The sequence below is a fragment of the Chelmon rostratus genome, chromosome 4 (assembly GCF_017976325.1).
Source record: "Chelmon rostratus isolate fCheRos1 chromosome 4, fCheRos1.pri, whole genome shotgun sequence".
In the NCBI taxonomy this organism is placed as follows: domain Eukaryota; kingdom Metazoa; phylum Chordata; class Actinopteri; order Chaetodontiformes; family Chaetodontidae; genus Chelmon; species Chelmon rostratus.
Genome location: NC_055661.1, coordinates 2,183,007 through 2,208,186, shown reverse-complemented (window position 1 = coordinate 2,208,186; position 25,180 = coordinate 2,183,007). Strand labels below are relative to the sequence as shown.

Below are 25,180 nucleotides of genomic sequence, written 5' to 3'. Positions count from 1 at the left end.
TGAGTGAAACTTCTTGAAATCTAAAGGATTGCCTGTCAGGGTGAGGAACGTTTACATGTACACACCTGTAAACCAGAGCTAGGCTGCTGGGTGGAGCTCGTGAGTGAGATGGGGAGTGGCAGCGGCAGTAAAAAAGAGATCTGCTCAGTGAGCTGTGCTGTGTGTGTGCTGCAGGAACGATATGCCATGCATGTACGACAGTGGAGACAGCATGGAGAGGACGAATGATTAACAAACCCATAACTCTTTCAATGTAAATATGGGTATCTGAGTGCTGTATTAAAGGGGGTTTGCACCCATTTATTTTTGCACTTCCACAAAGTCAGGGGACTTGCAAGAGGCAGAAAAAAGAATGATTAAAATTATGAGTTGTAGTCCTCAGTATGAGTCAAGCAAGATGCAACACCTGAACAGCCCCTAAAGCTATCTGTCCATCAAAAAACTCTGTAAATCACAGAGAGCTGAGGCAGAGCAGTCAGAGGACATCGTATGGAAAATCTGAAAATATTTTCTCAATAAAATATGATCCAGATCAGGACTCTGGTTGGAGCCACTCTAAATCACCTTGGTACAACAGTGGTGTAATGGAATTGCCCTCTGAAATGGTAGGGCTGAGTAACTAGAAATACCAAATCGTGCTTAATGTTTCTTTAATGGCCTGGAACCACCATATCTTACAGAGCTCATAGTCCCTATTACCCCACTAGAACACTGCTCCCAGAGCAGAATCCCAGAGTGCAGGCTTGTTTGTGGTTCCTCAAGTCTCCAGAACTAGAATGGGAGCAAGAGCCTTCAGCTATCAAGCTCTGCTCATGTGGACATTAGCCTTTGTTTTTTTACTTGTGCTTTGAAGGATAAGGTGGATAAGGATAAATCTATTTGACATGAGGAACTTCTTGGATGGTCACTACAGACACATATATGTATTATCCACTCTTAACCTTACTGAGTGTTGCTCATGTGTTTGATGTCATTCAGGCTCAACAAACATCAGTGTCCATCTAACCGCAGAGTGGAAGCATTATCTATGTGTAGCCGGACGCAGTGCTCTTGGTGTCCGCTAGAGGGCGGCAGCGAGGCCGGAGGGGGGGCGTTGAGTTATTCGCTGGCAGGCTGGAGTGCCGCTGAGCCGGGCAGACAGACTCAGAGGAGGGCTGGTGGAGGGAGGAAGGCTGCTTCATGCCGCCGGGGTTTACCGGGAATTAAAAATCTGACGTCCAGCGCTGCGCGACGGACTCTGTCGGTTCTGGAAGGAGGAGTTAAAACTCAACAAAATGCATTTTTGGGGGATTTTGATGCTGATGGCGACTCTGCAGGTAAAAATCTTTCCAATTTTCCATCGAGTCAGCTCCGATTGGCTCGAGCTGTAGATGCACAGCAGAGCAAACAGACGGATGCTCGTTTAGAGAAGATAGACGGAGGAGCGCTTTGCATGGCAGGGAGGACAATGCAGCTCAAATCCACTCCGCATCTGCTTGAGATTGCTTGATTTTCTGTATTTATTCTAAATTCTCTGCCATCCTCGACAAAGTGAGGGCCGACACAAGCAGATTCACACACTGGCAGTAAATGCTGCCGATCCCAGACCTGCTCCGGGTCCTGCACACTGAGTAATTTATCAAACAAACAACAGCAACGCAGCAGTAGCCCGACGGTTCCTCCGTGGCATAAAACACGAGTTTCAGATGAAATGCGTGTGCACGGAGGAAAGGAAAGCGCCCATCCATCCTCGGATGACAGGCTGCTGCTGTCGCCTGTTCCAGCATCACATCCGCGACACGATTCATGTCGCTCTCTGCGAACATCAGATGCCTGACTTCTGTTGGGCTGTAATCCAGTTGAGCCTGCAGGAATCAAGCCCCCGATGCGGAGCGGTTTTTCCTGCGGTGAGCATACGCTGGTCTTCATTAAAAGATGGCAGTTTGATGCGTCCTGCTGTAACCGCGGTGGAGCACGGTTTAAGACGGTGTGAGTCGTGTCTTCCTCGCGTTTGCATTCTGCCTGTCAGACAGGGGAGTCTTGAGCCTCCTCACTCACTGCCCTGCAACAATTCTACATTAAATGTGCACATTTCGTCACCCCCCCCTCTAACAAACCTGCCCCTCGGTGTCCATCATTCTGCTGCTCCAGGCTGACGTTCAGCCACAGGATGTTTCTCTCTCGCCCCCTGAGAATATCCACCTATTGTCAAAATGGGCATTGTGCGATTGATGAAGCGCTGCAGCACAAAACTATTGTCAGAACGCCTCAGATCATCTCTCCCTGTTGTTTGACATCAAGCTAAAACAAATTGGCACCTTTTTGAATAGAGTTTGGCGAGGTTGTATATAGGAGCGACAACAGGACACACAGGGGACTTCAAGTCCATACATGATGGTGTTTGGGCCACCTGCTGTTCAGCTCTTCCCCAGAAATGAAACTAAAAGCTTTAAAGTGACCATTTGTTTCACTTTTTACTTTTTAGAGGGTTTATGAATGATGTCAGCTGTGATTCCATTAACATTTAGCCTATTTAGTACAATAAAAGGAAGTCACTCGCAGACTGAGGATAAAACATTTAGAAATCTTACAAACTACAGCTACATCGCATCATTCTCTGAATTGTTTTGTGTTCATTATTTTGTTGCCTGTTCGTGTTTTGTCTTTTCTCTTTCCAGAACACTCTTACAAACTATAGTAACCTGTGGAAGGTGGTCAGTAGATACATTGGAGGGTGTGTTGTTTGTATTAAGCCAGCGAACACAACCAACAGCACCTTTTGCACTCTGCTGTTAGTGCATATTTTCACGTATGAGCTTCTAAATTCATCTAAATGAGGATTTAATGATGGCAGGAAAAGAGGTGATCCACAGCATGTGGACAAATCAATAGAGGGGACACTGCAGGTCAGAAGTCATGTCCTAAAATAAAGCCGTCACCAAAGCCTTCGCTCCAAAACCGCAGGGTCAGCACTCTGATGGGCTTACCTTAAACCCAGGAAAACACCTTTCATACATTCGCTTTTGTTACATTTAGCTACAGTTTTGAGCATTTTCTAAAGGCTTTGATCATCGTTTATCTTTATACCTTCATCATGAACATGGCTGTATGAACACCAGGTGTGATGATATGGTTAATGATTTAGTTACACATCGCCATGGAATGGTTTACAGGCCTGGAGATAAAGCAGTGAAGAGCAATGGCCACAACGTTGTTTAAGTTCGTAGCGATGATAATCCCTTTGTTTCCTGGAGCCTGCAGTTACATCAAGAGGAAGAACTCAATATTGGAACTTGAAGTTTGATTTTACCTGCTGTGCCACAAAGTGTAAAGTGACTCTAAGTACTACCCCCCATCAGACCATGACCCACTGCTGACCTTTTTCCAAGGAAGTTATGCTTACCACTCATACTACTGATTAATTACATTATACACCATACTGCATGTATGCAAGAAGAGATAAGACACACACACAGATGAGTTCAGGTGTTGGAAAAGTTGCTGGAACAGATTCCCAGGTGTCTTAAACTTACTGTGTGCATCGTGGATAACTCTCTTATCAATACTTTTTAATTCCATTAGCCAGTGTGCTGGGGTTGCTAGATTAATAATTCTATTTCAGAGCGGCGTCTCCTCTGAGTGCAGGATCTGTAAATGTGGTTAAGGCAAAGGAGTCTGATTACATTTTAAGCAATAGATGCATTGACAGGTTCCTGGACGATGTCATCAGTGAGATGCATACACATGCATGAAAGCAGAAAACAAACCACAATGACTGAGCACTTCGGACAGAAAAGTAGTCAGAGCTCTGGATTTTACACGATGCAAAGTACCCACACGTGTTTAAGACTGGAAAATTCATCGTGAACATTTGTCAAATGCTGATCATTTTGAAAGTGTGCTTCAGTGTGCGACTGTGCAAACGGATGGTTTTGGATAATTTTTCTGCAAGAAAATCAAACACAAGTCTGTTTTCATGACCCTGTGTTGCTGAGCAATAATACTGATTTAAATCCTGAACTGACACTGTTTCCTGTGAGTGAAGCTGCCAGGTCACTGCAGTCATGTAATGTGAATCACTGCAATGATACATCTGACATAGATATATCTAGTGCATGTGGATGTTATAGATATTTTCGGCCAACAAGAAAAGGATTTGTATACATGCTAATGTTACAAACAGAACCTGCAGGGGTTTAATATAAGCTGTGGTTGCCCGTGTTAAGGGGGGGTGTGCTTTTAACCTGTGCTGCCTGCCGATGGTTTACGGACACACACAGGTCATTTCTCACTACCTGTGGAGCTACCTGTGTGTGGTCTGTGTTAGTGTTATCACTGCTGTGGCTGCTGTTTTCTTCCTGGAATATGTGTCATATAGGCAACAAGAGCGGACAGATGTCTATCAAAGGTAGCGTGTGACTAAGATAAATAAAAGCAATGATTAGTAATTCACTGGCTTCTGATAATCATAGAAATCAAATAGTCTAATTTGACCTCTGATCAACATTTGGGTTTTATTATAGGAAATCAATGTGCATTAAAACATGAAGCCATTTAAGACAAGTTTGTCCCCCACATGCGTGTTAAAGCTCTGTTATCAGTACGCTAAAACATCTGGTTGCTGATTTCTTTTAAAATAGATCTTAGTAGCAGCTAATTGGACGTTTTGTTGGGAGTTTTTAACTACCACTGTCAAGCTCAACAATGAACTTTCACCTTTTAAAGTTGATTTTATGTTATCTAACTGCTGTGATTGGACTTTGGCAGCTGTCTAAATGTTACCCTTGAAGGCTGTGGAGCATTATACAGAAACAGCATCGCATCAGAGCCTCAACTGGAAAATGCAAAATGTTGTGAGAATTGCCAAAATGTAGATGCAAATGATAAAGAGAGAGGCAGTTTGCTCTCAGAAGTGCAACCATATCGGCAGATACAAGAATCAAGTTCATGGAAGACTTTGCGGCTGCATGCGCGGAGTCAGATGTCTGTGTGAAGAAATGAAAAAGTTTGGTGCGTTTCCAGTCAAGCTTTGTAAACAAGGAGCAGTGTTGCATGAGAGCAAGCATACGATTGATTAAGAATAATGTTGTGTGACATCAAATTCACCGATATTCGTTACATTTCGTCGCTGAAATTTCCCTCCACCACATGATCAGACACTGCTTCTGAAGACAAAGTGTGCTCAAAATGTTAAACAGAATTCAGAAAATAATTAATGGAAAAGAAAAGAAAATGGAATCTGGAAGAAATTGGAAAGGATTTCGTCGGGCTCTAGCTGTGTGTTTACTTCCTTCCTCCTTATGCTAATAGGGGCAGAGATGAAAGCCAGCTCTGCTAAGCCCCCCCTCCCCCACCTCTTCCAGACATGTCAGGATGGGCAGCGAGGACGTGAGGGTTCAAAGTTTTTGGGTTAAGTGGAAGCAAATCGCAGCCCCCCGCTTGGCGACATTACTTGAATCACAGAACACCCCCCATACACTAACACACACACACTAATACACACACTAACAACGTGCAACAGATGCTTTCATGGTGCTCTGCAGAGTGGAGGAGCGGGTGTTTGTGCATGTGTGTATATGTGGGACAGGAGTTGGGGGAGGGGGGGTTCATGTCGGGCCGCGGCTCAAACAACAGGAGAGACAAAAGTCTAGACGCTAATTATCATCAAAATTAATTGACCCGGTTGTCCGCTGACCCTCATGCTGATTAATAATGGTCTCCTGGTTTGGACTGGTGCTGAACTGTTTTGTTTTCCCTTTGATGCACAACATTTTTCTTCACTGTTGCAAGTTTGCACACCAAACCCCATTCAGAAAAAGTGGAAAACTAAATCAGTGGTTAATTGTGTCAGTCCTTGTTCTGTTTCCCATGTTTACATTCAGCCTTTACAATGACAGAGAACCAAATCAGTGTCAGTCAGTTCATGCGGCTTCAGCCAGAGGCCTCAGCTTTAGAAAAAGAAGAATTGCAAAGTTATTATTGGCTTTATATTTTTCCAACTTACCAGTGGAGCTTTGAAAGAGGTTATGGATGCTGATGAAACATTTTCAAGGCACACGGGAGAAAGAGGCAACCTTCAGTTTGAAAAAGAGAGATTGCGAGGGCATCAAGATGGAATCTAAGACTCGTCAAATATCTGAGTATTTTTTTATTCCATTTCATCTTTCTGCGCTTTCCCTCGCCAGGTTGTTGTTCTGTGCGGAGAGGCCGAGCCTTCGTTGTCAAGCAAGCAGGGGTTGTTGCCATGCACGAGGGGCTTTACTCAGAAGGAATACATCATCGAAATGGACCAAGAGTTGGCAAAGGGACAGGCTGTCTTCAACGGTCAGTACGCACACACACACACACACACACACACACACACACACAGACCTGGAGCGGGGACAGCTCCAGTAATAATCCCCTGCTGTTGGGTGGGGGTTGTTTAAGAGTCCTGCTGATATTTGAACCATAATGGAGCTTCAAGAGGACTGACCTTTGTGATGACTGAGTGTGGAGAGGAATGTGGTCCAGTGTGTATTGTCCTCATTACTGCAGTTTAAATGTTGAATGGAGAATTGAACTTGTTTTGATTGTTTTGGTGGTCTCCGCGCTGCTTCGCAGCTTTTTGTCCTGTCAGCGGTGCACAGAAGTTGAGACGCCACAAGAAAAGACGAGGTTATTAGATACTGGTTTAAGCATCATCGTTCCTGCTTTGGGAATAAAGAGATGGCAGACAAGCACTGTTATCAGTCGCAAAGATGCGAACGGAGAATTGGTGAGACCCCATGTGTTACCAAGTAGTTCTTTTTTAAAATTCTTTATTGACTGTGTCCAGCAAATCTGCAGTGTGCTAGATTATGTTAGATAATGTTAATGTTAGCCTGCTGAGTTCCAGGAGGATTCATGTCAAATGCTGACAGGATATTTTACATGGCTTGGGGGTGTTGACAAAGAAAGTTACACTAAACGCTACTCAAAGCAGTAGATGATGACTATATGCCTTCGAATAATTATGACAGAAAATGTCCCCCGACGTTGAGGCTGTTCAAAGAAAACGTGTCATATGAAGGTCGTCCTCAAGCTGCTCGTCTTAAGGTAAGGGTTGGCAATTTAAGTGCATATGGCATGTGGGAGAAGCTCTCCTGCAGGGCTTTCTGCAAGGAGGCGACATTTGTGTGTGTGACGAGCACAATATTTGCATATTCATAGTTCTTTGCATACTAAATGAAGGCAACTGTGTAGAGTTACATCTAAGCCATGGAAAAACTTCTTAATACGTAATTTTGATAAAGAGAGATGAGTTTTTAGTGGTTTAATAAATGCCAGGAGAGGAACTTTAAACAAACCACCAGTTTAGCTAAAGTTAAGTCACCTGGCTGAACTGTGGCTTCTGTAGGTCAGGCTGTCCAAATGCTATAAACTCAAGTTGTAATGGGTTTTACACAAGTGGGAAAAATAGCCAGCTCAGAGGGTTGGGGGGTGAAAAATTAACCTATGAAACATGATGTAAAACACACACTCTCTCTCACACACACACACATAAACACACATAACATTAACAAATGTAACAAATACAAAGGTGTTCTAGGACATTTTAAAGAGTGCAGTGTAAATGAAGATAATTCATTTCATCATATAAATGTCTGTTCATGTGCACATTGTCAGTGGACTTTGTAATGCTTATCGTGCTGCACTGGTGTTTTCCAACATTTTCCGAAATTTTCCAAAGCAGCCTGTCCAATCAGGAAGTCGCCTTCTGTGCAATCAATGCAGTTCTTCATGTGTTTTGTCATCAATTATTTTTGCTAACATTTGTCAAACAGTGAAGACGGCAGACACAGCCTCTCAGCCGAGCGCTCGCACACATTCATATCGAGCATGTGGGGGCGGGACTGATGCAGACAGATGGGCATCATGCTCGTTTTGCTCACGTTGTTTTGAAGCGGAGGCCAGTGGTCATAAAATGTACACCACGCAAAAATCACAGCTTGTTAATCAAAACTGTTTTATTAGAATCAAAATGAATTGAATCAAGCGGCTGTTTGGCGCTTATAGAAAGCTCTGAATGTATTCAAGAGTCAGCAAGCTAGTCACTGGTCATACGAAACCTGTGTGTGTATTGAGTGGGTGATTGAGCTGATGTGTTTATTGCCTGTGAATCATGTACTTATCAAAGTGTGTATTATTTGTTTTTTAAAGGTTACATCGTCGTAGGGGTGGGTGATGTGGCCTAAAATCTATATCATGGTATGACAAAAATAAACGGGACACTTCACTCAAAACATGATTCTACCTGTTCTCACTCTATCAACAATGTAAAGAAACATCATAATAGAGAAAAAGTGATGAAAAAAAGAATGTGTTTATTGGCTCCAGATAGGAATGAAAAAGAGGTATAGGCCTACATCCACCTGGAAGGAGTGACCTGCCCCATAATGTAGATTCATTTCTAAATAAAATGTGATTCATTCTCAGTTAGGCAAACAGCAGGATTCAGCATTTATTTGGCAGAAAATCCAAAGTATGTTATAAAACTACAACGGTCATTGTGCTTCAGGGCATATCCATAAAGTAGACCCTCTACGTTACAGCCACAGTAAAGCACATTATTAATAACATGTTAAATGTATCATGCTAATGAGGGAATTGCAAAATCCAGCCTTCTGCCCATCCAGTCTTCAATTCCAAAATATGAGTGCAGGTCTTCAAAGCCCACACAGGTCAAAGCGCAGTCTGTGGATATGGGTTAGGAGGCCTGCTGTCGTTTAGCCAGCGCACCAGGCTCAGTCAGCATGATCTTCTCTGCTGTGTGTGTCAGAGAGCTTGGAGTGATCGGTTTCATTGACTGGGCCTCAGGATATCAGCAGCAGGCTGATCAATAAGCAGTGCACAGTTGTAGAGCTCTGCTGAGTGTACGGCTGGGACAGGGGTCTTTCTCATTGGTGACGATGTTGGTTTGGATCCCTCTGTGCTTGTTTTGAAGCAAACTTCTGGATTTCAATGTCCCTGTCACTTTTTTCTTTTTAAATGATCGGTTGTTTGTAGTTTCCCAGGCTTCAGAAACCTCCCTGCGCTGATTTAACAGCAGTCGCGTGTCAGTAATGGCAGAGATGTGTGTTGATAGTCAATATCTCCACACAAATATCTTTGCCTCTGCTGATTCTCTCCATACAGGAAGTGCTCAGACCCTGATGTCAGATGTCTTTCAATCAGCATGTCACTGTGTGAGCGTTCTGCCTTCTGATATCAGTGACTGGGAGTTGTGTGATAGTGACTCCCTGCATCACCGAGCACAGATAGTTTAGCTCCATTCGGCTCTGATGAGGGCTTTGCCTGCAGGGTTGCGAGTTTGAACCCCTGGACTGGAAGAGTGTGTCTGAAGCTGCGTTTCCACTACAGTTGTTCGCAAACTAAAAGCGATATTTCTGAAATTTCGGCAAAGTTCGAATGCGACTTGCAGGTGTTTCCATTGAACAGTGTTTTGCGAACCAGCCGAAATTCTCGTAAGTTCTCGGACGGAGATGGAGATGTGTGTGCGTGCTGTGCGTCGGTAAAACTTAGCACAAAGCCCTATAATTAAAAAGCACATGCATGCTCCTGGCCTTGTAGGATTGCGCATACTCTAATGTACAATGTCCGCTGACCTCGGAGACGTGTAAATGCGAAAAAAGTGTTTCCATTACACTTTTGCGATACACCTAAATATCGACACGTCTGAAAAACCACCTCATGAGAGCTTGAGGATTTTCAAAATTTAGGTGTTTCCATTACCGTTTTTTAATTGCGATATTTAGGATTTGCGCATTTCTAGGGGCGATGGAAACGCAGCTTGAGATGTTCCTCAGGAGAAGCCTGTGGTTGTACAGGGCAGCTCTCACATGTGAACATGTGAAACTTCCTTGATATGACTTGGGTTTTTCCGACGATCTTCCCCTGGAGAAGTAACGGTCAGGAAGTGACTCCCCCCGCTGGAATTAAATCCGTGTTTGTTGTGTGGTTGTGACTGTATTCTGAGGCAAAGTATGAAACGGAGCTGACCAGCCAAACAGGCTTTGTCTAACCACATCGAAGCACCAGGCAGAAACCCAACAATAACTCTGAGAATGTGTGTGTGTGTTTGATCACATGTTTGCGTGCTTCAGTGGGCTTCTATGGGCTCTGTGAAGTGTAACGAGGCAACAGTGACTGAAGCTGACAGAGCGGCTAGAGAAACAAGGCGAGAGAGTGTTGTAGTGTGTCTGTCTGCGGCGATGCTCGTGACGTGTGTGTGTGTGCCAGCGTGTGTGGGCGAAGGGGTTAGGAAGCAAATCACAAGGTCCTGTTGGTTATACAGTGCAACAAATACTAATTGCTCCATCATTTGCGTGTCGTCCGTCATTGTCTCTCCAACAATCTGACTTCCTGCATGTCATACTGTTCATCATCAAAACTTCCAGAGCTCTTTGAAAAGAATACTTCAGCCATATAAAGCCAGATATAATAAGAGTGAATGAGGCAGAGCCAAAGCATCCTCCTGCACTATGAAGCACATTTACCTTTCACAGCAGTTGTTTAGTCACAGGCACATTTATTTTCTCTCTAGTGTTCTGTTAGTCTGTAGGTTGTAGTCACATTTAACATTTAACACATTAGCCTTTTTGTTCTTGCTTTAACCTCATTATAGTTATTTCTGTAGTCCTGTTAGACCTTTAGTTGTCACATTAGTGTGGCAGAAAATAACACTGTACTGCATATGCCAATGCCAGTAGCACAAGAGAAAACATCCTGATGGGGGATTGTGTGGGCATAGTCAGCTAATTTTAGTTTTGATTATGTTTTGTGTGAACTACATGGAGTGAAATATGTCAGGGACATTGGTTTAGTGTTAGATATTAGGTGTAAAGTGATGGAAAAATGTCGGGCTATTGAAATGGCTGTCTGCAGCTGTTGCAGCATAAAGCTAATTATTCGACAAAGTTCACAAAACTAGCTTTTTCTTCCTTTTATTTGTTTGTTTTTTCGGCGATATGTGTTCAAAACATTAAATGGGATTTTTTTTCTCTCCATAATTATTGTTAATTATCTCATTTTGCTTTGTTTGGAGCAGGATGTTACGGCCTCGCTGGGCCATCTGAAGATCATTTGAGGACCAGTGCAGGGTGTCTTTGCTGGGTTGCAATCTGATGGCTCTGGGCGCTGTTAATTATTTAATTGGAGCAGAGGAAGACTGAATTATTAATGAGAGGATGGAGGGGAGAGACATAATTATAAACAGACAGACAGACAGTGTCTGGGGGATGGGTTGTGAAGGGAAGGCGGTTAGAGGTGGAGAGCAGCAGCAGCAGAGGCTGATATAGACAGACAGTAGGAGGAAACAGGAAATAGCAGTGAAGGTTATATGATACAGTCTATTGTTTTGAATAGCCTCTAGCCTTTTTGATTGTTTTGTCGGAGTTAATCCAAAATTAAAGTCCTCCTTTTATCCATCACAGTCTTAACAAACAACTGCAAACAGAAACAGGTCAGGTTACATATGTGACCTATTGTGATCCATCAAAACATGTCTGGATCTGGTCCAGACCAAATACTGGGGATCAGCTTGGGACTTTGGATGATTCACATAAAATCAAGGAATTAGGGCTGGGTATGGAACCTCGACCTGTTTAGAAAAATATGACAATTTTAAACAGCATTTTAAAATCCTGTTTTTGTACAGAGATTTAGAATTGGAGAAGCTTAACTTGAAAATTATTATTATTTATATTATATATCATTGATATATATTTTTCTTTCCAAAAATGTTCTAATGAATATGTTCTGGTTGGACTGAATGATTTAAGATTAGCATTAAACAGTCATTGCTGAGTCAAGTTTCTGTGGGAAGGAAACAAAAATAAAAAGGGGAATGGAAAGTTGATTCAGCTGCTCTCAGACCAGTGTTTTAGTCAGTGGACAGTCCCTCTGTGCTCTTGTGTGTTTGTATTTAGAATGAATGAATCTGCCTGTGAAATGTAGATGTGGTAGTTTTACTGTGCTATAGCCATGATGCAGGTGTTAGTATGTGTCCACATCCTGTTTGTCATAGATAATATAATAGATATAAGATAATAGTATCACGACCGCTGTGCTAATTTATGTTAGTGTGTTAATGGCAATTCCCATTATGTGTTAACATCAGCCTAGGACTATGTACTAGTTTTTTCTATAGCTAGATAGACAGATCTATTCTAAATCCAAAATATTAAAACAAATGTGTGTGTGTGCCAAATATGTGTATGTGTCTCTCAGTATGCTTACTTGTCTGTGTGTGTGTGTGTGTGTGTGTGTGTGTGTGTGTGTGTGTGTGTGTGTGTAAGTTTGAGCTCCAGTGCTTGCTTATGTGATGTGCCTGTGTGTACCATTTCTCTCTCTCTGTGTGTGTGTGTGTGTGTGTGTGTGTGTGTGTGTGAGTGGGAGTCAGGCTGAGGTCAGTGGCTATCCTGTACTTCCTGTGGAGTGCGGCAGGGCTGACTGCTCTGACCTTCCCATTTTCCCATCCATCCTTCCTATTAAGGCAGTGAGTGTTAGTCAGCGATAGGGCCTCGTACAGCCGGCTGTTGGTCGGTGCTGCCATACAGAGCTGTGGAGACCCCCATCCCGTGAGCCAGCAGACACTGAGCACATTCATCTTCCCCATACGTCCCTCCACCCCCCCCCCCCCCCCTCCCCTTTCCCGTATCTCTCCCTTTCTTTTCCTGTTTCTTTCTCTTTTCTTGTCATGCAGGGGATTGCCCTACTTTATTCTTGCCTCATATATCACTGTCTCCCCTCGCAGCCCGATTTGGGAAGGGTGGCCGAGAAATAGAACAAGAGCTCTCTCCCTCTTTCCCTCTCTCTCTACCTGAAGGACCGGTCTTCTTTTTTCCCTTTCAATTGATTCCTGCTTTTGCCCTTGTTTTGTCTCTTAGGGGCTTGTTAACATCTTAGCAGTGGGATGTTCACTGCTCTTATACGCTTTCACTTCTGAATGTTATGTAGTGTTTGGCACTTGAATTTTCTTGTAGAAGCTATTCAGTTTGTATTCAGTTGGTATAGCCCATATATATATATATATATATATATACACCAGAAAATTTACTGGATGTTTTTGGCTGATAAAGTGAATTGATATCTGCTTGATTTTGAAACTGATCTAGATATTTCTGGTTTGCAGAATTGGTTCTCAGTTCTAGTTTTTTATTAACATCATGCGTAGGACAAAGTGTCAACTTTGTTCAAAAGATAACAGGCAGTTTATTTGGCAGATGATAGCCTCATTCGACTTTAATGACCCTTTCCTTTAGCGCCACCAGATCAGATGACTGATGGTCTCAGATCAGCCTTTCTTGCAAAAACCAGTGTGTGTAATCCTGTAAGTAAATTTTATACATTTTCTATGCAGATAACACACTGTTGTATAAATTTGGCTTTTCTGCAACTCAAGCTATGCATAGTTTACAGTCTCTCATATATATATATATATATATATATATATATATATATATATCAAAACCTTCATTGTATCTTTATTGCACATGCACATTTATAGCTCCGTGAGGCAAATTTATGAGGCTAAAAATAGAGCATGCTTGAGTTAGAAAAAGAGCTTTGGATGTATGTCTAAAGCTCTTATTTTAAACATTTTGAACATTCACTGTATTGCTATGGATGTTCACTATATTGCTAAGCAGTCAGTGCAGTACATGTCCTTATGATTTATGTTATATTATGGAGCTGTCTGTGAAATGTTTTCTTTCAGGTAAAATGTAAACCATATTCCTTTATTTGTTGAAGTTCTAACCAACCCTTTGCTTAAAGTTATGCAAGGAATTCTTTTCTATATCAGGTGATCTTGGATGAAAGCTTATTCTGCTGGTGCTCTCACTGAAAATGCGTTTGCATCAGAGAGTCAGTGAAATTAGTGATCATAATAAAGGGGACTGCTGTCAGGGAAGTGGGAGGCTTCTGTCAAGACCAATCAGGAGCAGTTGCCATTTATTGCAGCGCCAGTGGTCAGCGAGGAGGCAAGAGGGCGCCTTCTGTCACAGCCAATCAGGGGCTCGCTCATGTCCTCAATGGCTAAAACCAATCTGTCCTCTCCCATCTTCATCATCATCATCAATAAAAAAAAAGCAAAACATCTTCAGTCTGTGGCCAGTAATATATGAACAATAAACAGCAAGAAACAACGGCTTCATGTCCACACCTGATTTGCATGTGAGTGTGATGTCATGGGTGCCTGGAGGATGAGTAAAGAACAGCAGGACAGTAGTGTAGCTGGGAACAGCCTGAACATAAGGTCATGGACAAATCGTATTTTCTTCAAGTAATGTTGCCGTCCACAGGGTTTGACACTAACACACTGATCTATTAAAACACTTAGATAACATAGTGGAAGGATGGTGGTTAGGGTTCAATATTGAACGAGTAAATGTAGACTTTTTCAACAAAAGCATAACAATGATCTTACCTTACTGCTTTGAGTTGCCTAAACATAATCATGAAAAAGTTTGATCATGCATTTAGTTGCCAGGAGAATATTATTACAATATGTTGTACATATATTCAGTTTCAACATTTTGACACTTGACACTGAACAGTTTGGAGACTTTTTCAATAGAAACCAGCTGTGGTACAAGAGTCTGGTCTTGGTCTCAAGCTCTCAACATGTCCTTTCTGTTATCTCTAACTGGTCTCAGGCTTAAAGGCCTTTTCCTGTTTCTTGCTGCTGCTCTCATAACCGACTGGAGCTGGCAGGCCGTCAGGTCTACTTGATAATGTACAGTTCTGCACACATTGGTGTGGTACATTACTATTGGTTGGCAGAAAGACCCTGTGCATAGTCGATGCTAGCTAGAAGGTTTTAGCTGATGGTTGCAGCAGAAGGCATTGTGGGTATCCTTCAGGTGTAACACACATGCTGGGTGCATTTCTTTCCTCAAAACATTTGCAAAGCCAATTTTCTGAATATTTTCATTTTTTCCAGCCTGCAGGCCTGTGTTTACCTATGCTGCATAGCTTTGTGCATTACCACCACCTGTTGATCATCAGAATAATGTGAAGCCATTGACAGGAATGTGTACAGTGTCACCTGTGTGTGTGCATGTGCGTCCTAGATGAACAAAAACGGGACTCACTCATAAAAACGCTGCTCCATACTGCTACTAGAGGTCAAATCCTCCACAGGGATCCTTTCACTTTACCTGTATCTGTGCCACAGCTCACCATTGAGATCCTTCACACCAGTCTGTTAATTAAAAATAAACATATATTTAACAAATCAGATTTGCTGTATATGAATGGAGATAACAGGTACCAGAAATCCTGTTCTAATTAGCTAATCATACAAAATTGAAACTGCAAGATAACATTGCATAGCTGTTCTTATTTAAATGAAGTGACACAAATCTGAATGCTTCGAACATCATTATCAAAGCTTGTAAATGAGGAAGAGTATTTTTCTTGGGGACTAGAATATTCTCCTAAGTGATTGTGTCTTCCCTGTGGTATCTGAGCTGGACCACCGGAATGCAGTGGTTGTAATTACAGCCTAGCAGCCAGGAATTACTGACATCCCAATCTGAAACACAAGCAGTTTTTCTGTTGGTTTATGCTCCTCGCTGTTTCTCAATTTATTTGCATGTGACGGCGGTGAGAGATTGATATCACAGCTAAAATGTGAAGATTTAAGAGGACACTGTGACTGCTGCCAAAGCATGGTGACACTACAGAGTCCAGGTCTAAGCTAGTGAAATGTCTCCCTGCTGATTTCCCTGGCCGAACTTGGCCGTTAAAAACTACAGTGTGAGGAGTGAATGAGAGGTCAGTCAAGGTTAGTGAGGCAGGATGTGTATGTGTGCATAAGTGTGTGTGTGTGTGTGTGTGTATTTGTGTGTGCAGTGTTTCCATGCAATGGAGATAACTCTAAAGTCGTTGTTCTGTGTATAATATCCATACATCAGTATACCACAGTCAAATGAATGATGATGAGGTTACTATAAACAAATGAGATCACAGTGGAGATGTCTAAATTGACCTTTCTCATGAACCACAATCCTTCTGCCCACTCGAGAAGGACAACCCTGTTGAATGTAAGTCTGCCATCCGTCTTTTAGTCCTACCTTCTGCCTTAAAGGATAACTTTCGTGTTTTACAACCTGGACCTTATTTGTAGCATTAAATACGCCCATTTACTCACCCAGACAACTTTGGTGGCATTTGGAGAGGAGCGGTGCGTATATCCGTATAATGCGAGTACTCGGGGCATCCATGCGCAGCCTCTATAAACGCATAATCTGCTGCGAAACTCGTTCATATTCCAATATTTTGTTGTGATATGCTGGTGCTATTCCCCTCTGAGCCCGTGGTGGCATGTTATCAACATCCAGCGTCTCTAGACAACTACCTCTGACGTGGATGATGTCATTACCGAACGCCGCCAAACTCAGAGGCTCAGAGGGGAATAGCACCAGCATATCATAACAAAATATTGGAATATGAACTAGTTTCGCAGCAGATTATGCGTTTATAGAGGCTGCGCATGGATGCCCCAAGTACTCGCATTATACGGATATACACGCCGCTCCTCTGGGGCTAATTTCTTCACAACGACTCCAAATGCCACCAAAGTTGTCTGGGGGAGTAAATGGTCGTATTTAATGCTACAAATAAGGTCCAGGTTGTAAAAAACGAAAGTTATCCTTTAACAAAAAGCTGTGAAAGCTCGGCTGGTGATGGAAAAGTCTGTTCAGACTGATTGGGGGGAATTCAAGACAAATTTAACACAGAAACAGGAGTGGATGTAAATCTGCACACGGCAGCGTAAAGTGAGGGGAGAGCTGAAGACGTTGTAAGTTGAGTTAAAAATCTGCACTCAACCCGAGGTTCACCTCCATGAAAGCGAGGAGACAAGTTAAGGAAGAGGAATAACCTGAGAGCAGTCTGAGGCTGAGGCTAGCCTGCTGTGCTCCACACACACACACAAACACACACACACACACACACACACACACTCAGTCTGTACATACATCATTAGCTACTTTACTCCTATTAGCTAACATTTGTACGAGTGGTACTGGCGAATGAACACGGACTACAAAAACAAAAGTTCTGACCATAATTTAAAACTGCACCAATATATTAACACGCGACTTGTTCCAATCAGCTCTACGCTGCTTTTTAGCCTCCTGCAAGTTCAGTGTTTGTGTCTCTGTCCACTGCCTGCCCATCACCAGACAAAATGAGCCCTTAGCTGGCGAACAGTGGAGCATGTAGCAGCTTTAAAGCCTGATATTTCTCGGAAATGTTGTCGACCAAACCAGAGCTAAAAGGAGAAAGAATATTGGATTTACATTCATCAGGTGGAAACAAAGACTACAGAATAAATGCTAATGTTGCTCTGTGTCTGCTGAATGTGTAAATGAGCACATATTAAAAAAAATCAAAGAAAGCAGCTTTAATGTAAGTCAGTATTGGCCATAATAAATACCTGCATCATAAAAGCTTAGAAATAACCCTGTGCTAATGTAAAATGCCAGCAGTTAGTTATAAACCACCATGGAGACATGTGGAGACATTGAGTCCTGCACATTTGGTCAAATCTTTTCCAGACACATCACAGTCCATTCTGCTTGTTTTTCCCATGAGTCTCAACCATGGCAATGTCATAGTCTGCTTGACAAATGACCTGCATTAAGAGATTTCCTCAGTGATAAAAAGCATTTTTCTCTTGTTTCTCTCATTAATTGCTGATGTTGAGGAAACCAGATCAGTTCTTCCTGCTCTGTTTTTCTAATTCTATTCATCATAACGTACATAAAAATACTCAGAAGCCAGCTAGAGACAGTTACGGACCACAGGCTGACCACAGAGTATAGACAGAAAGAGACCCACTTTCCCCAAAACTTGCTTTGTGTGTGTTTATGTACAGTATCTGTGTGTGTGTGGAGGAAACCGTGGGTCTGGTTCTCATTATAACGTCTGAATATTGAACTGACAAAACCCAGGCAGTGCCACTCTCAGCTCCACAGATATGGCTGGAATGTGTGTGTGTGTGTGTGTGTGTGTACTCCCACGGGTGCTCTTCCAGTTGTGGTTGTTCATGTTCCACTAAATCCTGTCCTCCCATTTGTCTTTCTCTGCTTCCCTCCCTTCTCCCCCTCCATCTCTGTCTCTCAGCCATTTTCTGTTAAATGAATGATGGCTGCATGCCTGACCTCACATCTGACTAATGAATGTGTGTGTGTGTGTCTGTATGAGTGTGTGTGCAGAGCCTGCATTTATGAGTGCTGGAGCTCAGGGTTGTCTTAGTATGAAGGAAAAAGTCTGTTTATCTGCTATTTGATGTTCTATATTTGCAGAATAGATTTACTTTTCTACAGCTTAAACACATGTTAAATGGAATTATGTGATTCTAACTTCAGAACAGTCTTACTGACTGATGACTGAATTATGTAACATGTTATTAATATGAACACATCAATGAATATACAACCCCAAGTCCAAAAAGTTGGGATACTGTTAAAAACATAAATAAAACAGAATGTGAGAATCTGATCATTTGCTTTTGGACACATACTCAGTTGAAAACAGTACAAAGACAATAGATCTAATGTTTGACCTCATCAGCTTCATTGATTTTTGTAAATATCTGTTTATTCTGAATCTGATGGAGCAACATGTTTCAAACAGGTTGAGACAGGAGCAACAAAGACTAGGAAAGATGTGGAACGCTCCAAAAACACCCCTTTTTGGAACATTCCACAGGTAAACAGGTTGATTGGTAACAGGTGATAGTATCATCACACAATCAGCTGTTTCCACTGATTGATCGAGCCCATCACTTTGGTGTAGAATATTATCATGAAACGTCTACAGAGTGTGAATCCTAATGACTTTGGTGATCACATGACTTTTAATTCAGCACCAACTACTTTATCACACTGATCATGTAAAGTCCATTATCACAATGAACAGTCATGCTCATGTTTGCAACATTGCAACAATGGTCTAATACACCCAGACACGTTAGAGAGACAGCAGCCATTGCATAAAGAGTGTAGCAACATTTCTGATGGCTGACGTTAATATTTATATTGCCTCAGGATTGTATCATGGACAGCCCAAACCTCCCTTTTCTTCTTCTTCTTTTTTTTTCTTCTTTTGTTTAAACACTGCGAAGGACTACACGTTTCACCTTTTATCTCTCAGCACCAAACATTTCAGGTGACTGAAGCTTCCCTGGATGATAGATGAGAAACCCAGTGTTGCACATTAAGGGATCATACCCACCATGAGTCCATCCATCAGAGGCCTAGCTTTGACTACTGTGGTTTCCCTCTGAGTCTTTTATTCTTCGCCTCCTACAGAGATGGCCATTCACATACATAAAAGATCTCAAATATATCCCCTGATAAAACTCTTCCGGTGTAGCAACTTGTTCATCGTAAAATGCACATGCATCGTTGCAGGGTGAAGCTGGAATCAGGTACAGTACAGATCACACAGTCTGGAACAGTGCAGTGAGAGTAAAAACATGCACAGAAGTCAAGTCCGTCTTATCTTAATGAGGGAGAAACAGATCAACCTGTTTATACAAGCAGGAGTACAGGAGGTTTTTGGATCGTGCCCAAAAGCACAACAAGTTAGTGGTAAGTGTGATAAGCCAGTGATCAGTTTTCTGCAGAATCTAATCAACAGTTTATGTCACAAAAGTATAAACACCCCCCAAAATTAACCACAGTAAACTGAGAGGTGAGTCTGTGGTCTGCAGGTAAACTCTGGAAAGTGTTGCTTTCACGGACCTTCATGTTAATGTTACTGCAGTCACCTGCACTGTGACATAACTCTGCAGAGTGCAGTACTTTCTGTGTCAGGACACCTCAGGCTGCAGGATCATACTCAAACAATGGCTGCTTAGCAAAGAAAATCATAGAAGAAGCAAACTTCATTCTTGACTCTGGAAATGAGTTCCTAAAAGTGCATAAATAAAATCATTCACTGCACCCTGTGAAATGCAGCTAAAGGCGTCAAACAGATCATCTCTAATGTTTCTACTGCTACCTACAGTTTAATGTACCTGGTGTCCTGACCTGCCAGGCAGGGGATTACCAGTGATAGCATGAACACCACTGAAGTGCAGTGGAAACAGCTGATTGTGTGGTGCCTCTGTGTCAACTGCGTGGCCAGGAGCTGGTGTGTTTTGCTGCCTTGTTGATCGTATTTATTGTCCGTTTGTGAGGAACGTCATGGTTGTTCCTTGTGAAACTAACCTTCTGTGTCGAATACGTTGGCATTGAGGAAACACACAGTCCTCAATGCCTCAGTGCCTCTGCCAACACTCCCCGTCACAACCCACTGTTGTGCAGTTCTGCAACGTCGCATCTCGACACCTGAAATTTCAGGTGATGCCCAGCAGCAGTCATCACATTATAAACAGGTTGGCTAGAGAAAGATCTTCGCCACATTTAGAAATGTGTAATCGGCTGCAGCGAACAAAACAAATGGTAGTTAGTCAGAATCACTCTCCCTCCAGACAGTCGCTGCTCTGACAGCAAACTTCACAGAGTTTCATCACATTGAGTGCATCACTCACCCTCCTGCCAGGAAAGATGAATACTCAGCCTTCTAGCTATATGTCACTTTTTATTTTTTTTGCCCCCAATCCCAATCTTTTTATTTATTTTGCTTTATTGGCAGCAGGTGATATCCATATTTTAATTGTGTCTAGCTTTTAGAGCTAAACCATTACTCGATTAATCTATCAGGTGATTGACGGAAATTTACCAACCTGATTGACAGATTGTTTGTTTCAAACAAAAACGCCAAACACTTGGTTCCAGCTTCTTAAACATGAGCATTATCTGCTTTTCTCTGTTCCATATATCTGTGAATTGATTAATAGAGTATTTGAAAAACCTTAGCAACAGATTAGTGAGTAATGAAAATAGTTTCTAGATGCAGCTCTACTGCCTTTCGACTGCCTTCATTCAGCCAGAATGAACAAACTACTGAGTTAAAATGCAACACCCTGTTAACTAAAACTGCCTACTGCTGTGTGTTTATTTGTTCATTTGCTATGTGGTTTAGCAGCGGTGTGTATTTTAATTCATCTGATGATCTGTTATTTCCTTAGCCAATAAACTATCAGAGATTAGTAATAAAATGTCTGACACAGTTTCCCAGTTTCCTTTTGTTCTCAGACCAACAGTCTCAACCCCAAAGATGCAAGGTCACACTTCAGCAGCTCATGGTAAAGGTGGCGGCAGTGGTGGACTCACCTCACCATCATGATGAGTTAGTGGTATGAGTTTAAGTGGTGTGGGGTGTTAGAGGCAGAGAGGGAACAGAAAGAGACAAACTCCATCAGTCCTCTCTGACGTCTTCATTCAGGTCGAGATGTGTTCCCAGTCAGACAGATCTGTTCCTGTGCTGTGACCGTCAGAGCCTGCCACCCATGTATGTGTATGCATTGTGTGCTGCCTCATAAACCCAAGAGAGCTCTGTCTGTGTGTGTGTTGCTGACTTCATGCTCCTGTGTGGAAGCGAGTGTGTTTCTGTCTAATAGTGGGGTAATATAATCAGTAGGGCCTGTCACGGTCTATTAGGGCTCCGCTGCTGTCATCCTAGTCATTGTCCCGCCTTCACGTGAGCATCAACAAACGCGTGCACACACACACACACACACAGACTCTGTGCAGTGGATATGGTTTTATAGCACATCGTACTTAAATCTATCAAACTTGAGCGAGTGTGAGCTGGACAAACACTGTAAGGTGGTTTGATTAGTTGACATGGACATTTATTCTAAATGTTAAAGAACTGACACTTCCTGTCATACATGTCAAAGACGACAAACACAGACAAAGAAATGTCACAGTGCACTGAGACGCCGATCATTGTTGACCTTCTGTCACTCAAACTCAAGGTCCACACCACAGTTCCACAAATACATGCTGTGTGAAGGCATGTCTGTAAAAAAAAAATACTGTATATCATTCTGCTTTTTGCTACTTGATTTTCTATCTCTTGAAGTCACGTTAAACTTTGAGCAAAACGATTGAGTTCGACTGACACTCGATTTTTGAGGCCAGTTCTGATAACGATAGATCAGCTGATATTCGTAGTTTCACATACGATATAGAACAATTTGTGATCTAAATACCCAAATGTGCTGAAAGGAATATTTTGTAAGCGAACTCCGCAGTGCTCTCTGGTGGTCAAACTGTGTAATGGACATGCTGCTTCTACATGACTTCCAACGTACCGTATCTTTGGCAGTTCTTGATATTTACCAAAACCATCTGTGATACTCTGCAATCCTCTGTTTACCTCCAGTTATCCTGTGGGCGGCTTCTGATAAGTCCTCATTTCTCCAGAATCCAAACTAACTCCCTAACTTTGCGTGAACTTCGAACTTCACCATGTTATTGCTTGGCCATGGGCCATGTGTCTGTGGAATTGCCATGTCATACTTGGACCGTTACAAGAAGCTTAACAATATTTTCACATAACACATGCAGTTTTGGTGGAGTGGGTGGGTTGGGGGGTGGGGGGGGTCAGAGTTCAGAACTGCAACTGAGGCTCATCAAGGTTTTTCTTTAATCTGGGACGACAGCCTCCCCCGGCTCTCCACCAGAACACACTCCCAAGCAGGGACAGGCTGTTTCTGTGTGTGTGTGTGTGTGTGTGTGGGTGGGTGAGCAGGTCAGTATGTGGGTGGCTGTGTGTTTGATTCACACTACACAATCATGTGGCTTTCCCCTCATTATGTTTCACACGCTTGTTCTCCTTGAACCCTTCCCTGAACTTTCGTGAGAGGTTCGTGCTGTTACACTTTGAGCGGTGCATAGTCTGATAGACAGAAATATCTGTGTGTGCGAACTTAATTTGTTACTAACAATCAAATGAACAAATCTGACTCAAACAAGGGAGTATTCTGCATTTTCAGCGCGGAGGTCACTATTAGAGGAAAGACCTTTTCCCAGTGGACCCACCTGACAAACAGAAGACGACAGAGCAGAAGGATCCAGTCGTGTAATTAAAGATACCAGTGGTTGATGCTTTGAGCCAGTATCTGTGTCCAGATCCGCCGCAGACTTTTGCAGAGTTGGCAGGAAGTGAACATGCCAGTTGCTGGAGGCGCAGGCATGGCAGGTCTCCAGAAAATGTTTGTTAAAGCACCTGTTTTTTGTTTCATGAACATGAAAGTAGAATGAAACTTTGGACTTTGAATGCTCTGAAAATATGACCTGCCTTCAGTCTAAGTGGGCTGCAGCCCGTGAGCCTGGACCTGTGTGTTGAAAGTTTGATGTGAGGATGTTCCTGTCTGTCCCTCATGAGTGTGTTCTGTCTCCCCGGCCAGGGGGTTAACTCACCTGTAGCTGCGGGACTAGACTTTGTATTGACACAATGCTCTCCTGGTGATAGCAGCTGTCTGGCTGCTGGGCCTCTGCTGGCTTTGGCCTACTTTCCTCTTGATGTAGGATGGAGGTCACTGTGAGGCGAAGATACTGAGTGAGGTGAAAGAGGAGGGTGCATGCAGGTGTTCTAAAAATGTAAACACGCAGACATGATACACATTTTAGATTCAGTGTGGCTTACACCTTCTGAGGATATCAAAATCTCTCTAATGAAAAAGATGATCTTTACAACTGCACAGTGGTAGTTGTCTATACATTCCTGGGTATGCTGTAAACAGCAATTGCAAATAGATCATTCAGCATGCTTTTAATGGGGCCAAATTGACAAGATAATAACAAATATTGGCTACGATAACACAAGTGAGACAGGCTTCGCTTCTACACCTCAGTGTAAAATCCAGCTCTCTCCTCCATCATATTGGCCGACATGGCATCTGCCCTAGATGTTGTAAAATCAATACCTGCTGCAACCCGACATTTGTCAGTGTCATACTGTAGTTAGATGTGTCAGATCCACTGCTCCTACCAACCCCGAAAAGAACAATGGAGATATCTAATCCACCCTAAAAGCCAAAGCTGACGCACTGCTATGATTTGATGTGCTGCATTGCTTTGGCATGTGATTCCTGCTGGTGGAGGATTTAGTGCTACGCAAAGTATCAAATACCCAAATATTGTGTCCCAGTGTCCAGAGTAGAGGGGTGTGGTCGCATCTCTGGGGGAAGGTCTGGCTCAGGGAGGATTATGGGATTGTGTGTGTGAGTGTGTGTGGTGGTGGCGGCGGCGCGTTGATTTTAAGATGATGCAATTTCAAAGCCAGCATTCATTACATCCATAATCCAGCCCTGTGGTATATGGCTGGAAACAGCCCGTCACCCACATTTTGTGTGAAGTCTGTGTATGTATCTGTGTGTGTGTTTGTGTGTGTGTGTGTGTGTGTGTATCAGATCAATCAGGACGGGGGGACAGCTGTCCTATGAGGATTAGCTGTGTGTGTCTATAGTGTGCATGTCCTGCCGTTCTGAGTTTAGTCTGCTCCTCGTATGCAGACAAACACAGCAACAGGCCGACTCTCTAATCTTGCCTTCCAGATTTCAGTCATAATTACTTACATGCTCTCATTCAAATGTTTACCCTAAACCTTCAGTCTTACAGTCTCAAGTCTAGCCATGAAGTGAGACTCATAACCTGTCATTAAAGCAAAACTATAGCTCTAAACATAGAAACAGCCTCCAGTAAAAGCATGAAGACAGGGTGTTTCTATAGCAGTACAGTGAGGTGGAGAGCTCTTAAATGCATGTTTTAGTGATGTTAGATGGCTTTAGAGATGAGGCTGAGTCTGTTATGTCTGAGGCTATGTTCACGCCATACTTTTTTGCAAAACATTGCCAAAGTTTGTGGGCTGAGCCTTCCCACTCGCTGTTGTTATGAACGCTTTTGGGCTTCTTCCACCGAGGAGCCCTTGGGAAATGAAACTCCTCTTTTGCATGCTTAGGCCTGAAATGTATTTCTCATCCCATCCTGCATTCGCTCCTCTCACGCCTGCTCACTCATGAGTTCCATGCTGTCGTTGTCTGGGCCTGTCATTGAGATCTATCGATCTATCATGTATCTATCATCTCGCTGCTGTCTTTGTCAATATGATTCTCCCTGCCTTTGTGCGTTCATGCTGCTGTTATGTGCACCCCTCCAGCTCCTCGTCACCGCCCAGTCTCTGCAGAATCATCAGCGTTTTATGGAGCAGAAGTAGATTTTTTCAGCTTCCTGTCCTGCATGTAGCATCTCACAACCTCTGATGTTTA

General features: G+C 42.8%; 1 protein-coding gene across 1 annotated transcript in view; it reads left to right on the top strand.

Annotated features, from left to right (window-relative positions):
- The first annotated feature begins 1,193 nt into the window (after positions 1 to 1,193).
- LOC121605055 (cadherin-2-like) overlaps positions 1,194 to 25,180 on the top strand; it is an 86,145-nt gene continuing 62,158 nt past the window's right edge. The window contains exons 1-2 of the mRNA XM_041934797.1: positions 1,194 to 1,316; positions 6,165 to 6,303. Coding sequence (XP_041790731.1) covers positions 1,275 to 1,316; positions 6,165 to 6,303 — 181 coding nt within the window. The 5' untranslated portion in view covers positions 1,194 to 1,274. The remainder of the gene's footprint in view (positions 1,317 to 6,164; positions 6,304 to 25,180) is intronic.